The sequence below is a fragment of the Scophthalmus maximus genome, chromosome 2 (genome assembly GCF_022379125.1).
Source record: "Scophthalmus maximus strain ysfricsl-2021 chromosome 2, ASM2237912v1, whole genome shotgun sequence".
Taxonomy (NCBI): Eukaryota; Metazoa; Chordata; class Actinopteri; order Pleuronectiformes; family Scophthalmidae; genus Scophthalmus; species Scophthalmus maximus.
Genome location: NC_061516.1, coordinates 3,457,333 through 3,476,040, shown reverse-complemented (window position 1 = coordinate 3,476,040; position 18,708 = coordinate 3,457,333). Strand labels below are relative to the sequence as shown.

The 18,708-nt window shown below is 40.8% G+C and overlaps 1 protein-coding gene across 4 annotated transcripts in view; it reads right to left on the bottom strand.

The window, feature by feature from the left end:
* Nucleotides 1–18,708, bottom strand: part of LOC118301381 (ras-specific guanine nucleotide-releasing factor 2) — a 45,100-nt gene continuing 26,392 nt past the window's right edge. Inside the window, exons 14-29 of one of the 4 annotated variants that reach the window (XM_035626846.2) lie at nucleotides 17,454–17,702; nucleotides 16,331–16,423; nucleotides 15,731–16,239; nucleotides 12,603–12,728; nucleotides 12,413–12,502; nucleotides 12,133–12,239; nucleotides 10,538–10,650; nucleotides 8,600–8,660; nucleotides 8,443–8,472; nucleotides 8,044–8,147; nucleotides 5,850–5,934; nucleotides 4,995–5,192; nucleotides 4,129–4,208; nucleotides 3,931–4,048; nucleotides 2,469–2,537; nucleotides 1–2,370 (exon numbers count right to left, since the gene is read on the bottom strand). In XM_035626846.2, the coding sequence (XP_035482739.2) occupies nucleotides 2,275–2,370; nucleotides 2,469–2,537; nucleotides 3,931–4,048; nucleotides 4,129–4,208; nucleotides 4,995–5,192; nucleotides 5,850–5,934; nucleotides 8,044–8,147; nucleotides 8,443–8,472; nucleotides 8,600–8,660; nucleotides 10,538–10,650; nucleotides 12,133–12,239; nucleotides 12,413–12,502; nucleotides 12,603–12,728; nucleotides 15,731–16,239; nucleotides 16,331–16,423; nucleotides 17,454–17,702 (2,128 nt within the window). In that variant the 3' untranslated portion in view covers nucleotides 1–2,274. The remainder of the gene's footprint in view (nucleotides 2,371–2,468; nucleotides 2,538–3,930; nucleotides 4,049–4,128; nucleotides 4,209–4,994; nucleotides 5,193–5,849; nucleotides 5,935–8,043; nucleotides 8,148–8,442; nucleotides 8,473–8,599; nucleotides 8,661–10,537; nucleotides 10,651–12,132; nucleotides 12,240–12,412; nucleotides 12,503–12,602; nucleotides 12,729–15,730; nucleotides 16,240–16,330; nucleotides 16,424–17,453; nucleotides 17,703–18,708) is intronic. The other 3 variants (XM_035626847.2, XM_035626848.2, XM_035626850.2) reach the window with 3 other exon arrangements.

The following is an 18,708-nucleotide window of genomic DNA, read 5'->3' as shown; positions in this document are numbered from 1 at the left end:
TATGTGATAAGTAAATTTTTATTTTTACAGAGCTAAAAGGTTTTTGCTGTAACTTTCAACAGAATAGATACTGCAACAACACAAACCGTTTGGGTTAACAGATGAGTAAAGATATACAAAATTGAAAATGAAGCCCCACTCAGCACATACAATTTATAAGACAACAGCCTCGGTTGCCAAGGACAGTGACCCAGAATCCCCCAAAACACTGTTAAGTGTGTCATCATCATCATTTCTATTAAAGCGCCCAGGAAATGCTCAGTGAGGCAAATGTTTGCATGTAGACAACAATTCAAATTGCAGATGTGCTAAAAATTTGAAAAAAAGATTTCAGTATTTTTATGAAATACAGGACAATATTTTTGTCTGGACACATTATTAAAAATGGGGGCCGTGTCCGATATTGTTGAGTACCACTGTAACATTGTCCTCTTCAGACCGTGTTGCACTATGGGTTATTTGGTAAGAAAGTTTTGTCAGGGTTTCAGTTAATGAGCCCTTACAGTGCTGTTAGTCCACTTTAACCAGCAGGACTCTCTGAAGGCTGGTGTCGTGTGATTTGCTGTCAGAGTGGAAAAAAAGCATATGTACACGTTGAGCATAATCTGATTACAATCCCCCTAAACAGGATACAAATGACCCATATTAACACATCCATTAGAACAAACCGGCCAACAGAGAGCATTTAAATCAGTTGCAAAGGGGAGGAGTAAACCATTTCATTAAACTGATCAAAACAATAATGCGCCATGTTAATGATTTAATCTGTTTACGTCTTGCACATGCCCTCCGTCTTGACACAAATGTTTGGTGACCTAAATTTCTCCACATGACACATTTGTAACTTTTGCCCATGTCTCACAATTGTTCCAATTAAATGTGTCAGTGAATATGAACACCAAACCATATCAAATCACTTCCCATGTAAAGAGTCAGCCCAAAATCTTCAATCGGAATGAAAAAAAAACCCAACCCAAGTTCATAACTTCTCCTAATGTCTTTCAATGCAGAAATGAGCCAGGGAGAAAATCTGTCACACAGACAAGAATCATAGCCCTCACGGATGAGCTAAAAATAGAAGACGGTCAGAGTCTGTCATCTGACAGGGGTCGACTCTTAAAATCAACTCGTATTCAGGACTGTCCTATATTTGGGCCAATACAGTCAATCTTTAACTTGTGTTTCGTATGGTCACAGCTAAGAAAAAGGTAAAAAGTAAAAAAAAAGTAATTTAGAGCAGCTGTATTTGGTTTTGGTGGCACCCGGGGGCAGAAGACTGTTGACACAAGAGGGAATACACGCATGTTTCCCCATGGATGACGTGCCTGTGTCCTTCTCCAGAGCGGCCTGATTACCGGTGCACACGAATGGCATTAAAAGCTGCACTGATCGATGTTTGAATACTGAAAGCAGTTGAAAAGACAATGCGTTAAGTGCAAGTGATAGGTCGTAGTGACAAACCCAGATGGAATCATCGACCGACCCCTCAGTCTCCCATTTATCATCTTTTCTTTGTTTTTTGTTTTTGAACGGGCCCAAACTTTGCTGTTCTGGTTTGCCCTCGGCGCTCTCATCGACTGGGTCTCAAGCTGTAGCAGGGCAGCTGCTCTCAGCAAAGGCACCAAACCCAAGTTAACAAGAGTTGAAGCAAAACTTTAACTCTTGTTAGAACAGCCTCTAGTTCTCTTGATAGATCCTGTGTAGAGGCTGTGCTTACATGGTTTGCCTTTGTAAATTAATTTGGAAGCTACCACACAGCAAACGGGGGCCTTGTAACAAACCAACATATAGATTTTGTACGCAATGCCCAGAGGGGGTTAATAAGGGCCCCGTGTCCCACTTTGCCCCAAGAGCAGGATAATCTGGCCATGATCACACAAATAGTACAAAACTCATCTGACATTGTTTATGTACAGGACTACAGAGGCATATTGTTTGTTTGGTATTTACAGTGTGATAGCAGCAACTGGTTACTTTCTGGTGCCATGTTTAGTGGCTATCATGGTTGTTTTTACAGTCATAACTGTACGACGTATGGCAGAGTTGTGTAAAATGTCACAGTCCATTCTATTTACTAAATATATACATCAGATATACATACAACAAGGCACATTTCCCCCTGAGTTTCCTAAGCACAATAACTGGTGGTGCTTTCATGTAACAACGTATGCTTTACTAAGAACAAGTTGATTGCATGTGTTGATACTGGAAAACATGTGTTAACCCATCATGGTTGTTTGTGTGTAATTAATAGTGTATGAAGTAAAGTTGTGATTAGCCAGGTGGTACTCTGGGTTCAATCTTCAGTGACAGCTCATAGAGGGTATCTTCATCCATCACTAGGGTCTTATCCAGAAGAAACTGAGTCACCTGGAGGGTGGTAGGATGGACAAGACACTTAAAATCCAATCACTTCATACTGTACAGAAAGAGAATTGGATTCATTTTGTGCATCCTATTGAACGCACCTTGGGTTGGTGCTCTATCCTGTAAGGTGCTTGCTGGAACTGACGAATCTCCCGGATGATGTGAGAAATCTGAGAAAAGAGAGGTAGTTTTTTTAAGCAACAGCTTAGGACAAAACCTGAAGAGAGTCTGACGCCTACAAGACTGAACAAAGTAAATGGACTGGATTTATATAGCACTTTTACACATACACATTCATACACTGCCGGAACAGCCGTCAGTATTCAATATTAATTTCATTTAAAGGTGACATATTATGCAAAAATCACTTTTTTCAGTGTTTGGCACATAAATGTGGGTATCTGTGGAGCCTGCCAGCTGTGAAAAAAGACCACCCTGTTGTTTTTTGTGAGCTAGCTGAATCCTGAAGCCTGGCTCTGAACAACTGGTTCGGATTTCTCTCCCAGTCTGATGTCACAGCTGGACGCTTTTGGGGTCACCCCACCTGTACTCTGAGCATCTCCCACTTTTCTGGTGAATGGGCGTGACATTTCCTACACGTTTTTAAATTGGTTGACCACCATATTACAGATCACAGGACCACTGCTCAGTTAAACCTTTGGAGGGTTGACCAACCCATACATCTACAGGGATAATGGCAACTGTGTTTTCTTGTACAAAACACAAAAGGGGATGACAACTAGCAGCTTGCACTGTTTCTACGCAGAAGAAAGAAGAGAGTTTGGTGAGTGTGGGACTGTGGAGTGTACAGAGGGAACACGAGGTAAGATAACTCAGGTGAAGCCATATATTTATTACTATGTTTCCATTGACAAAACCCCCATACACCTGCATTAAAATGTGTTTTTGACACCCCATACAGTACAGTTACACACGCAGGTGCGAATGTACCCTGGATGCACTGAGGACAGATTTTGATCCAATCGTTCAAACAACAATGCGTCCCTGACATCGTTGAACACAAGTGTAAATGCAATTGCGAAGTCAATCCGCATACCATATGGGTTGGAATAATAATAACACGTAGCTGATCTAAACAAGTGAGGGAGCAGCAGCCAGCAGCCATTTTACTAACAAGGACCACACATCTAAATTTGGAATAACAATGTTTATTACAATTTGAATATTGAGATGATATGAAAAAAGGGGGGAGGGATGGATGATGGGATGAGGGTCTCAGGGATGTGTCCCTGTAATGTGGATTTCCGAGCACATGTGAGGTGGCTGGCGAGGTGGGAGAACCAGGGATGGGGGAGACTCTGGAAGCCCAGCTGACATATTTGTTTTTATTTTAAAACAGCATCTTTCACCGGGGATAATTTCACTAGAAAAAAAACCCATTTCAACTATTGAAGCTGATACAGTAAGGGCACTATCAAAACTAGTGTTTTTTTAATGGTTTCGGTAAAAGCAACAAAACAGAACTACATCACCCTCTAAACTCTCTTCATAAATAAAATGAAATTGCACACTGCTTTTCTGTATCCAAGAATATATTGTTACCATCCTCATCTTGGAGAAGTTAACCAGGCCCTCCTCAGTGAAGTTGGGAGTTCCTTCCTCAATGAAAGCCAGGTCAGTGAGGTACATGCCCAGGTATGGCACACATGGTGGGTTGCAGCTATAAAACATGTACAAATATTCATATATCGATTTACACATGTATCACTCTGCTTCCCTCTGAGAATTAGCAGGATTTACTTTTTCAGTGTCTCTCTGAGATTCTTGAACCTCCCCTCCGATGACACTGTCTTCTGCAACCTGTCCATTAGTGCCTTTGTCTTGAAAACACACAAAATTACAATTGCAAAATTATACAAAAAATTATGTGGGTGGATAAAATGATACTCATAACTATAAAGGTAAAAATTTTGCAAAATGCAAGTGTTTGTAGACTGGATTTTTGAACTTGTACAATATAGTGTGAGAACTCGTAGAACAAAAAACTGAACCTGTGCATTTAAATTTTCACTTACGTATTACATATTCATACACATTTAACCGGAATTTGAAGTCACAGAAAGAAAGAAAACACTCACATATGATGAAATTTTCACAAAATATTGTGAAATATGGCAAAATCCGTCACTGATTTTAAAAATCATATTCACTGCAGTAAATATGAGATGGGACGTGGACATTGACAAATTACTGTCAATGTCCACGTCCCATCTCATATCTACTGCAGCGAATATGATTTTAAAAGTAAGCACTAATTCACAGCCACCTATGAAAAATAAATTTAAGAAAATATAATTCTTGCAAGATCGCACGGAGTTGGATTCGATCTCGCCACAGCAGAAGCCTTTCCTGAAAATCTCAGATAAACACTCCTTCATGTGCTGGTGTCCGTCACGTATTGATAGATTATGCCAGCATCCACAAAACATTTTGATTTGGATTCACCTAAATTAACCTTTTTTTCTGTGTATGAATTTTTTTACAATGAAAACTGAAATGCACATGATCAGATTATCATTAGAAGTTCACAAATCCAGTCTAAAAGCTCTCGCATTCTGCAAAGTATTTCCCTTCATACAACAGCTACTTAAAGAGGGGATATCAACCTGTTTGCAGACTTTGGCCCAGGTCTTCTTCAGCCTGTAGACGGCACTACGATTGAGAGCAGAGGTGATCTCCAGAACACCGTTGTAGTTGTTGAGGCAGCGGCAGATATCAGCCACTGCCAGCCATTTTTCTATGGAGCTGGCCCTGGAGCCCACGTCAGTGTGGGACATTATCTGAGACGCCACCAGGTTACTCATCTGTGGGAAGAGGAGGAGAGGACTTAAGACCCAAAAAAGACAATGATGGATTATTCATTTTGTCAGCCAATGTTTTAAACTCATTTACCAGTTTATTAGGTACACCCTGTGTACTAATGTAACAATGTTTAGTTTTGGTAGAGTTTCAAAGAGGTGTTTTTAAATGAACTTCCTTTTGGAGGGTTCAGCTCGTGGTGTTGTTGAAATGTATCACTTTATATTGAATGGAATGGACAATTACCCAAAGATCAGGTTGGAAGGTTGGATTTGCTGAAGGGATGTTGAATGAGCTTGTTAACATTGACAACTCATTTGGCAACTAATTGTACAACCCTGCATATACAGGGAAAAAACTATTTGAATTGAAAAGCAGGCCTGCCATCGTGTAAGTACTGAGAATCTAACAAACCGTTGCTGACCAATCAGGAAGCAGGGAATTGATTTGTCAGACTTGGATAACAACAGTACAGCATTATTCTTTTGATTAAAGAACACAGATTTGAGCTTCCCACCCCGAGCGTGATGTCAGAGAACAAATGGCCGCCGTGTGAATATAGTGAATAGTTTCCTCTGTATAGATGGTTTTGCAAAATTTCTGACACATTTCTGTCGTGTCTTAGGGATAGAACGTCATGTTGGAAAAATACAAAGTCTTACGTCATTGAAGTGCTGGCTGGTCTTCATGATGTACGGAGTCCTCTCAGTTTTGTCGATCTTCATCCAGCCCTGACCGAGGAACTCCCTGCAGGACGGGAAAACATTCATCAACGTACACATGCCAACAGCCTAAGGCCACAATTTTTATCTCACCTGTGCGAGGCCTCGCCTACTTCGTCAAATCGCTTCCGGCTCTTAAAGGGGCAGCAATCGATTTTGGAGAGAGCTTGTTTCTCTTTGTTGTTGTTATGATTTCACTGCTGTGTTGTGAGGTGCGGTCCGCACCATTTTTTTTGGTTCCGATTTACAGAGCCAGAGCTAAGCTGAAAACCCGGATTTCTTTTTGGCGCGCACACACAACCGACAGTGAGGACATATTTGCAGATTTTTACAAAACGTGTATTGCTTACTGACCCTTTTAAACCAAAGCCAGTCACATTTTAAAGTAAACAAAAATAATCTTCTATGCCTAATATTTTGTTTAACATTGTTCACCCCAAAAAAGGTATTAAAAAAACTACTACGCTATAATACACTATGCAGTCTCATAAGTCCTCATTGTATGCGTTAAGTAAAGTGAAGTACATATTCATGCATCTATAATGATTTATGCTTCATTATAATGCTTCATTGTTGGTGCTAAGTAAAGTGTAGGGCTTTTGCAAACATTCAAAAAAAGCTAAGCTGCATCATAAGTGATTATTTTACAAGATGGCAAAATGTGTGTGTCTGTGTGTGTGTGTGAGAGAAGAGGGGTTGTGGTATTACAGTGGATACATAGTTATTGATGGTCTGTTAAAACACCCTTACTCATTGCATTGTTGGCACCCTGGACGTAATAGGGGCTATGATTAGTTGCAGAATTGTTATTGTATTAGTTTGTGTTATTTCTTTGGTCCCCCCGTCATTATTTTTCTGGTTATTATTATTTTTAATGCTTTGTGACACAAACTGGGGAAAACCCAGTTTGTGTCACAAACTGGGTTTGTGACACAAACCCAATCATTCGCCAAATACTAATGGCGAATGATTTCGCCATTAGTATTTGTTGGGTGATATTCATCTTCACCAGTAGATGGCGGTAGCCGCTTTATTATGTGAGTGAGGGGCGCTATATTCCTTTTATAATACGGTAGCTCAAATCCAGCGATCTGATTGGTTCAAAGCCGTGGTATATTGAGGGTTATTGCGTAATTGCGTAAATTTACACAAAATTGTGTAATAAGACTTTGTATTATGAGATGCAATTGGACAGGTTTTACAGGTGTACGTTGAGACTACAAAGCTTTGATTTTTGTTTTTGTGTTGTTGTTTATTTTAATTTTTTTATACTCAACAGAACAACAAATAATAATACGGGTCGCCAGCCCACCGCTTCGCGTCGGGCCGAACAACGCCCCTTAACTGAAGTATTATGAGCGTATACCACGGTCTGTCATGAGCTATTGCTTTAGTAGAAGGGAGTTAGCCCAGGCACAGCTGAAGACCGTCAGAAGAGAAGAAACGGGAGATCATACTCATCCGAGAATGTCTTTCTGGTTGAACTTTCAGCATATTAAAATCATCTGGCACCTGGATGGAAGGTGTCTTCATTCAGCGTGTTACACAGGCCTTATTTTGTACAAATAAAGTTTGACTAAATGTATTTCGTCTTTTTATTGCTTTAAATATATGTCGTTTTTAGATCTTGAAGTTCCATTCCTAAAGCGGATACATTTTACTTGTAATTCTCTGCATTTTGTTATTAAACATTATGAATGCACTACGAATGCTGTCATAATGAGAGAGTGTTACCAATTTTTTTAAATCTTTTGTGTTTGTAGGGATTTTTATTTTTATTTTCATTTGAATTAGAATTTTTTTTCTTCTGCTGCATTAAAATCTTAAAAGGCTTTAATTCTGGTTCAACTATGTAAAGCAGTCTGTTTTGAAGACTGTTGAATAAAAACTGTTTATCATTAATGTAAGTGTATCATTTTGTATGCAGTCTTGATTTTCACTATGGTTAGTACAAAATTACACCAGGATTTTCTGGGAAACTTTAATGAAAATGACTAGGAAGCTGTAGACCTTGTAAAACAATGAGTTACTCAAATATTTATCTCTAAATTGCCTATTTTGTCTTGTTCACTTTGCCGTTTCAAAGAACCATGGGTTCATGTGAGATGAGTTGTGTTGCAGTGGATGTACTCACTCATAGGGAATACTCCTGAACACAATGTGATCCAGCAGTGTGATCTGTTCTGCCAGCTCCATTGCTGACAGAGACTCAAAACACTCGGCTTTAGGGCTCTCAACCTAAAACACGCACGCACACAGACATGCACACACACACAGACAGACACACACACACACACACACAGACACACACAGACAGACACACACACACACACATACTGTATTTTGTATTTTAATGTGCACAGAATTACAGAACGATGATATATTTCCAAAAACTACTGTACCACAGAAACACCAAGTTAGCATCACATACTGGGAAACAACCTTTAACTGATGATAAGGGTTGTGAAAGAAATGACCACAGTACACAATAACTACCACCGATGCTTTTCATTGAGGGAGACATTATTCTTACCACGATGAAGTGTAGCAAGGGACAGCTTTTCTGTTCCATGATCAGAAGACAAAGGATTTCAACAATTGCTTAGAAGTAAATTTGTCAAAGATCTTTTTTTAATGAGTAAACCCCTTCTGTTAAAATCTATGCTGCAGTAACAAGTGGTAATACTGACCATTTGTAATATATCCTCTATCTTCAGCTGAGCATCGTCTTGGTCTTCTTGAGAAAGAGCACTGAAGAGCAAAACAGACACTGTTACAACTAGAAGCTGAAGTGCTACTGAGTAAGTAAGTCAACTTTTCTATAGCACCTTTCAAAACCAGTAACAAAGTGCTTTGGGGACTATAAAGAGAACTACATGCGGGAGTATGTGGCATTAAATATTGAGAACATTTGCACTTACATACACAGCATGTATGCTGCACTATTTGTCCTCAGTTTTAATATGCATTTTCTATAGACTTTTTAAGTTTATAATGTTTTTTCATATAGATACAATTAAATCTTTATTATTTTTATTTATTCATCAAATGTTTATTTGTATCGTGACAAGTTATGTAACATGAAATTCAGGTGAGGTGGATCTGGTCAACCTGCCGGGCAGAGGGCGTAAAAGTATAGAACATGTCACTTTCTCAACCAGTAGGTTGCACTATGACCTTCGTTGGTCGGATGGTTGTGATCCGCTCGTCGCTGTGTCAAGATGTTTAAAAGACCGAAGCAGAAGATAAACGAGGAGCAGGTTGTGGTGTTGACGTGTTGCTCTGAGCTTACACGCTAAGCTAACAGCAATCTGCTCAGGCAGCTCGTGTACGTGGTCATTCACCCGCAGGTAGTTTGACAGTTCAATGGAGTTCAGTTCAGTTCACCACCTTGACATCAAAAAGTAAAAAGTGACGCCAGAGCCAGATGTTATGGAGGTCACGCTGTCTGGGCCAGATGTTATGGAGGTCACCCTGTCTGAGCCAGATGTTATGGAGGTCACGCTGTCTGAGCCAGATGTTATGGAGGTCACCCTGTCTGAGCCAGATGTTATGGAGGTCACGCTGTCTGGGCCAGATGTTATGGAGGTCACCCTGTCTGAGCCAGATGTTATGGAGGTCACGCTGTCTGGGCCAGATGTTATGGAGGTCACCCTGTCTGAGCCAGATGTTATGGAGGTCACGCTGTCTGAGCCAGATGTTATGGAGGTCACCCTGTCTGAGCCAGATGTTATGGAGGTCACCCTGTCTGAGCCAGATGTTATGGAGGTAACCCAAAGACCGAGAATACATGTATGCACAGGGAATGTTTTGTATTGTGTTTAGCTTTCCTGTTTCAAGGTGTTTATGAAAAGGACTGGACTAATCATATTAATTTATTGCAATTTCTTATCATTTTGCAAGAAGGAATCAGCTGTGATGAGCCAGATTCAGCTGGCCTGTGAGTGGGTGAAAATAACAGATGCCACTTTGCTGGTAAAGTTTGGCTGCCCCTGATCGTAAGGATGGAAGAGGAGGATGCTGTGCTGGCCATCCCACCTGTTTTTAAATGATCTGTATGAGGGTGATGTCGACGAAGAGGAAATCAGGGCTACACACGTTTCTTTTGTCTCAAACCACCAAACAATAAAGACTCTTCTTCCATGGTCTGTCACAAAAGGGAGAATTTTAAGAGGTTGGATTTCTACCTGACTTAATGACATATTGCTGATCTTTTCTGCCTAGCTAATGATTAATTAGTTGTTGGAAGTTGGTGCACGTTGCAGAAAGCTGCTTTTCCTGGGTCCTGGTTAAGCACTGACAGCTGCATGTTACAAAAATAAATATGATATAGCTAAATAAATAGCTACTGTAACAATGACAGTGTGAAAAACACTACATGATTTACAACACTCATTTAAGTTGGCAACCAATATTGAATGATTAGTTTGTGGAACAGGGGACAATAGACAACAAATAGATGCAGACAATCTTCCCATATATCATAAAGGAGAATTAATCCCTTTAATTAATCAGTTTGGGATGATATTTTTTTATTTTCTTCATTACCACTGACTTAACCTATTTCAATATGACGATGAAGATGAAGATGAATGAATGAATGGGTTTTTAGTGTGGGGACTGTGCACCTTAATATGTTTGTTGTTGCTTTCCTCTCTTGCGGCAGCAGGTCTGGATCCCGCAGCACCTCCTCCAAGAGACTCATCACTCCCATCTTCAGTTCACTGTTCATGTCGAAGTCCTGACGGACAAAAACATTTATACAAATTTTATAACTGAGCTACAGTTATAGCTGAGATCAGGGTATTGCACATTTGCAGAAGGACTGGCACCAGCAGATTAAGGTCCAACAATGTTCAGGTTTTTCCTCCTTAAGCCAATGTCACAATTATTCAGAAATATTTGTTTGATTTCATATTTGTAATGACATTGATTCTAAAACCTTTATTTACTATTAAATCAACATGACAAATATGCAGAGCATATTTCTAGAACCCCTATTTTTCTCCTGTAATAGTCACACAGACAGCAGTGCACATGAGACTGACGCCCTCTACAGGACATTGTGGTTTATATTCACTTTTACATACAGTATACTTCGCAGTACAATTTAAAGATAAAAACAGACGTAAAGAAATTAAGTGCAAAGCAGAGCAAATTATGAGAGACATTTTTTTTAAATACAGTACGTTTAAGCCATCGTTAGTTTAGTTTATTAGAAAAAGCTAATCGATATGATGTTTTTCATGTTTTCATTTTATATGCTTCTTAACCATTGTTAACAATATAATATTATATAATATTTCCCAAGAGGGGACCTAACCTCATATTCTGGATCATGGACTTCCTGAACATGGACTGTGAAATTTCAATATCTGATGTGCAATCCTGGTCTCGCTGTGTATATTCCATTTTCATGGCTATCTTTTGTATTTCCTTGTGTTTATATTTGTTTACTTATTGTCATTCTATATCTTTTTACTGATGTTTCTACTTTTACTACCCCTTTGCTGCTGTCACATGGCAAATTTATTTTCCACATAGTAGGGCTAATAAAGGAATATCCTAAAAAAACAACAACAACAAACATTTTCTATTTAAATAAGGTCAAGACCAGCCTGCAGGTGTGAACCCAGCCGTGTGGCGACAGTGCTAATCCCTGCACCACCATGCAGACCTTCAGTAAGTAAAGTACTCCAACATGGACCCAGAACCAACATTTTCAATCAACAAGAGCAAATAATAAATATTTGCTCTTACTAGGTACAAAAATAGCATCTTATATAATCTTGAGTGAAAATGATGGTCCTGTAGTATCCCTGGGGAGGAGGCCGACCTTTCTGCACGCTTCCCGGGTGAGAGAAAAAGACGTGCAGAGCAAAGAGCACCTCTACCAGGGAATGGTGACAGGAGAGAGTGGGGGGCACACCGGGGAGGATGGCAAAGAAAATAGAACACAACAGCAGATCCTTTCAGATGGGCTCAAAGTGATGTTTGGACAGACACTTGGAGACAAGCATCTTTCCTGAGCTGATGGAAACCAGGGTTCACAATATGGTGGGATTGTAGAAGTGCGGGTAGAGAACAACTACCTGTCTGCAAAAACATTTGCATGTTGTTTGCTGCTGCACAAGTTAAAAAGCCAGTGTGTGGGACATAGTGACATCTAGTGGGGAGGTTGCAGATTGCCAACCAACTGAATGCCCTTCCCCTGTGGACTCGCCTGGGAGTGCTTGGAAACCCAGTGTCGCAGCACGTTGAGAACTCTGTTGGTTGCAGCTCTGCGGATGATGAATTCTTTGTCACAGGTTTTCTCAGAATTACCAAAACCTGGGGGAAATAAAATGTAAAGATCAGGCCAGGCAAAAACCTTTTAACTCTTCACAGCAAACGATTTCACGCACATCCATGCCTCTGACAAAACACAATAGCAGAATTTCCAACAAAACACCCTCTGTCCCTCAGCTGTGAGTCTTTTGACCTTCCTGGCTTGCCGTGCTCACCCTGGGAGCTGCTATGCCCGGCAGCAGCGGTGGCGATGGCAAATGCTGAAGCCGGTGACATCGTGCAGCGGGAGTTTTCCCCCGGTGTGACTGCAAAACATTTAAAACGGCATGAAAGACCATACGGAGGAATAGTGCCACGTTGCGTGCTCTGTGTGCATAGCATGAAATGTGTGTGTCCATGTTGCACCTCCTGTCTGTCGGTAGCGGAGATGCCGCGGGGTTGATGGTGAGCGGCAGGGAGATATGTCGCTCGGCTCGCTGCTGACAGGCGATTCAGGAAGAAACTTGTCCAGGGATATTGACTCCAAGACAACTGTTGGGGGGGAAAAAACATTTGTATTCATTTAGTGATTATACGATCAGTTCAGAAATCAACCAGTTTTATAGTCTGTAGACGACAAACCTGGCTGTCGTCGAGTGAGATCTATATGGATAAAAAGCTGATAATTACAACATGTTCAGTAAAGGGTATAAGTCGGTCATGAAACACAACTGTGCTTTCCTTCAAAGTAACCCCACAGTCTCCTCCATTCATCCATAAAAGATTGACTCATACAAGCAGTAATCAATCCAATTCATGGCTAAGAAAGTCAGACACATTCTTTTCAGGTACTCTGGTCTATACTGTAAAAAATCATGGATATCTTCAATAAAAAAAAGTTATCACCCACATACTCGATATGGAGACGTCTGGTCTGAACCCCGAATGAACGACAATTAAATGCGGACCCTTTAAAAAAATTCTAATACAATCTGAGCAAACACAAAAAACAAACATATCCAAAGAACATGACTAGGACAGCATTGACACCCCCCACAAGGAAAACCTAACCTAATTATTTATGTATACTTTTTGTTTAGTTACCATTATTTATTGAAAATCATTATAATTATTATTATTTAATTATTTATCTCTTCATAAGCAAGTCATTAATTAACCACTCTGTCTCTCTTCATTCCCTTTCTTTGATACCTCATCAATTCCCTCCCCATTTTATTTGTTGGGTTTTCCCTGTAATATAGTTACATTGACCTCACTATGTAAAGTGCCTTGAGACAGGAGAATTAGAGGAGGAATTAGACAAGGGGTTAGAAATCACCTGGCCCAGATAAATTGACTGCTAATTTTTACAGACACTTTTGGGATTTGCTTAGAAACATTCTTTTCCAGTTTTTATAGAAGCTACATCTAATCTCTCACCACCAACTAGCATGAAACAAGGGGTCATCACACTAACCCAGGTAAAGATAGTAAACTCTTGGAAAACTATTGTCCAATCTCTCTTCTTAACAAGGATTATAAAATATTAACATACATTTACACTAACAGATTAAAAACAGGACTGGATCAAATAATTAGCGAAACACAAACATGGTTTGTAAGCAACAGGTCCATACATAATAATATACGACTGGTGCAAGATCTTCTAGAGTACAGCCATCTGTTTAAAAATCTTACGTTTGTAAAGTTTCTAACCCTAACCCTAAATTCTGTAACATAATGGAATCATTCTATGATAACACAACTAGTTCAGTAGCTCTCCCTCAGGGTCCCGCCCCTCGTTTCACCGTGAATAGAGGAGTAAAACAAGGATGCAACATTTCCCCATTTCTATTTATCCTGGCGGCAGAAATGTTGGCAATAAATCTGATCTTGTCAAATTGAATGTTTTTGATGAAGAGATAGTCAAGAGACAAATGGCTGATGACACTACCGTCTTCTTAAAAAAACCTAAAACAAGTCCTTCAAGACTTTGAATTAGTTGATATTTTTTCTAAAGCATCAGGATTAACACTCAATCGCAACAAATGTGAATTAATAGCCATAGATGACTGCAACCCTACAGAGGCTTATAATATTGCCATCAAATTTCCATGTAACCAAAGATGCAAAAAACAGCCAAAACTTAAATAGTCAAGACAAAGTTCTTAAATGTAAATCAGAATTAAACATGTGGCTACAAAGGGACCTGACAGTCTTTGGAAGGACATATTTAACTCAAATGGAGTCCTTAGCTAGATGCATTTATCCTGCATATTCAATGGCCATACCTGATAAATTCCAATTCCAAATCTTTCATGCTGAACAATAACTGTATTTGGTACTGTCTCCCCAGGAGTTTGTTTAAAAAATGGGAGGTATAGAGTTGGTGCTTCAATGTGACTTCCAGGTTGAAAAAATTACCAATCAAATTTGTTATTTCACAAACAGGTATTGTTATGTTGGAAAATCATGTACATGCATAATTTCACCCCACATCAAGCCCCCATTTTGGATAACAGATATGTGCTCTGCAATCACAAATCTCTCTTCTTACAACAATGGATGGATAGAAATATGTGGTCAGTAACACATCTAATTAATGATCAGGGACACTGGCTCTCTTATGAAAACTTCTGCTTGAAATATGACATAGCTTGCACACGTGCTCAATTTAATAAAGTGATCAAAGTGATCCCTGCCTCAGTTGAAATATTAGTCCAAAACATAAATAAACAAATGTATGTGACAGATTTACCCAGAATTCAAGTTAACGACAATGACTTTCTGAAATTCAAACAAACTCTTACGTTATCACTTGACTAATATACTTATAATAGAACTTATACTTAATACTAGGATTTGCATGACTGGTTGTCGACCAAGATCCTTCTGTCCACTCCTCTCGCAAGAGTGAACAATTGTCTTTGGAGTCAACATAATGGAGAGTGACTCTATATTGAACAATCTGATTCTCTTGGCAAAATTCTTTATCCACAAATCCAAATGGAGGAAAATAAAAAGCCTTTTTTCTGGGTTTAAAAGGGACCTTGTTGGACATTACCTGAGTTCCTTAAAGCTCATGAAAAGGAAACGGGCCAAGTCGCTCCTCAGAGCCTATGATACTCTGAATTTGAGGACTGACCTCCATGACCTCTTATGCGCTTAGGGAGATTTATTTGTCATTATTATTTATGTTATTATTATATTATTTTTGTCGTCAAATTTCCAAATATAAATAAATAAATAAAAAAGTAAAAAATCAATAAATCTATAAATTGTTGGTTTCACAGGCGCGGGGCAGTCCATTTGAACCGGATCCCCACCGTTAGAGGGTGCCCCCTCGAAATGCAAGAGACTTATTGCCAAGCGGCAGCCGGTCTCATCTGGTCTTGACCGTCATGCCAATGACACACGACGAAGCTCCATGCTAGCGCATCTGTCTTACACACCAGAGGTCGTTGCCCATCCCTAAGGTGAGTGCCCGAAAGCGCTGATGTTCACATGGGACTGACTGAGAGTGAATCACATGCTTCTCTGTTCCAGCTACATACCCCTGCGGATGCTTCGTCTCAGCTTCCCACAGAAGGCGTCGATGCGAGGCAGCTCTCCGCTGACGTCCTCCCCTGCAGCTGGGCTCAGCTCTGGGGAGCTGGGACCATGGCTGAGGTCCAGCAGGGCCTTGGTGGGGATGGGGGGAGGCGAGGACATCCCAGAGGGATGGGGGAGGCTGGGAGAGCGTGTGGCAGTGGGCGGAGGGGAGGAAAAGCCTGAAGGGGGCCTGGTTGAGCCGGGAGGAGGAGAGGAGATGGAGGGGCTGTGACTGGAGGTGGGGGAGTTGGCTGCAGAGGAGGAGGGGGTAGTAGACAGGTCCAAGGTCCCCACTTTCACACCGATTGGGGAACTGAGGGAGAGCTTGCGACAGTGGACGGGGGAGGAAGTGCGAGAGGGGATGGAGAGGGGAGGAGGAGACGAGAACTTGCGGCAAAGCCTCGGGGATTTGTTGTTCAAGGGGTCTGTTCCCCATGCCCCCTGGTTGGTCGCAAAAAACAGCTCCAGAGACCTGAGAAAAAGGAGAAGAGCTGATATCTAATCGCTCCGTGTCTGACAGAAGCTGGTACAAGTCAATCACCAGTCCTACTCATGACGTTTACTTGGATTGGTCCAGGGCAAGCTGTCTGATCTTCAGACTGTAGTCAGGACAGAGGGACATGATGGACAGACGATCACATGAATGTTGCTCGATCCTGGGACAGTCACAGGAAGAGGAGGAGGAGGAAGTGTATGGCAGGGTGACGAAAGGAGTAGTAGAAAATATAGAAATGGAAAGATGGAGTGAATGATGAGATGTAAGATGATGAATGATAGACCCTGTTTTCATCTGGCAGTAACATCCGTCCCGAGTGATCCGATTACAAGTGGACGGCTCGCATTGAGGACGCATTGGAATCGGATCTCAAAAGCCACATCCGGAGGTGGTTTAAGACACGTGTCCAGTTGTGAGTAGCAGTGACAACGGGTTTGTGACTTTTGGCCACATAAGGGCCCACCTACTCAACTGATGCCATCTGCGTGAGCGGAAGTAAACAGAATTTGACAGTTCAGGCATGTGATCCGCGGATTAATTGAAATTGTTTTTCACCATAATGCGTAAAATACCTCTATTTATTTATCTAATTTACTGCTGCTGTTACTTTTTAAAGTAGCACAATAATTCCCTAAATGTCGATGCAGAGAACTGCAGTGAGGGGAGCGGGGAGCGCGCGTGACTCGACCCAGCGATGGAGAGAGAGTTGACGGCAGAAGTAAATGTGCAGCGCCGGTTGCAGTGTCTCGATTTGATAAATAAGTGTAAAGAAGAAGTCTCGGTTGGTTCTTTGCTTTGTCCTGCAGCGGCACGGGAACATCTCTCCCTCCAGACTGATTCAGTGATTCATGCCGCATTTTGCATTTTTAATTTTCTTTTTGTCGCATTTGGTCTTCTGCAAATGGAAATGATGTACGTGTTGATTTACATACAGAGAGGGTAAGTGAAATCAGATCACAAGTGGTCACTGGAGACGCATGTGGAGACACGTTCTGCTGCCAGGTGAGAACAGACGTACTGAGAGCTGTCCACTTGTGACCGGATCACTCGGGACGGATGTTACTGCCAGGTGAAAACAGGGTTCATAGAAGCATGAAACTGAGTATGACGGTCAATGAGGACGGATAAACATGACATTAACACAATCATTGTACAGACCATTCCGGACTCTAGCAGGTTGTGACACGTACCTGACAGGTATGGACGTAAATGGCTTCTTGTAAATGTCGGCCAGCTTGTCAATGACCACAGCAGCCGTGGTGAAGATCCTGTAAGTGTGGAGGAAGGTGTTGAGGAAATCTATGGAGAGGAAGCGCAGATCAGTCAGTCGTTCCAGCAGACGCTCCACACTGGCGTAGCGGATCTGTGGGACCTTGCAGGAGTTGAGTGTCTTGCTGAAGCAGATGTCGACGTCGTCCTTGTGCAGTCGGGCATCAGACCTTAAGAAGAAAAATACCATGGTTGTTGTTATTCTCTATGTTGAGATGAAGGATAAGTCTAGGGATACTCCGTTTTTTTTTTACTTTTGTCAAAAGATTCCATGAAGAGACCAAAACTAACAACGTTTTAGTCCTTCTCTCACAGGCTTTCAAAAGGACCTACTGAGGACTCATTTTGTTAAAATTAGGCAGCTCCTTCAGCTTCACACTGCTGCACCCCCAGTGTAACAAGGTGTACAATAACACCATCTGATGTGACACTGTGCTAATGTTGTCCCATCACAACATCACAACAAACTACTTGCACTACTGCCCTGCCATACTGTACTTTCATCATATTTATTATTCGTTTTACCCCCTGCACTTTATAGTCGTCTATATCAACCACAGCTGTGTAAGTTATCATCCTGTGAAATACATCCTATATCCTGGGCAATACATATACACTATTTATGCACTACCTAATTTGATACATTCTAGCCTTCTTTCACAAGGCAACACTTGCACTATGTATACATGTATATAGCTTTTTTATAGTATATTTCCTCTATTGTTTATTGTATATTTTTGTTACATTTGTGATGTTTCTACCTCTTTCCCGATGATGTTGTTGTAACAAGCGTATTTCCTCGACATGGGATAAATAGTATTATCTCAACTTATCTTAAAATAAAAAATACCTTATGTAGTTCTTTATGTTTGTTTCAGTTAAATCATATGTTACCTATACAGTGAAGCATTACTATTGCTGTGCATTCTAAACACACTAAGACCATGTTGTATACTAAGTATCGATGATGTGAAGATGTATTGAAGAGAAGTCCGCCGACACCGTCTTGATTGTATATAAAGGTTTATTACAAAAAGACCAGCATCGATTACAAGCACTGCAGAACTTGGAGAGTGTCCGGCCAAAATGACAACCCTCCCGACTCTTCTTGGGGGTTACCTTTATAGGTCCGTTGTTTACTTGAAAAAGACATCTGGTTAAAGTTATATTATGTTA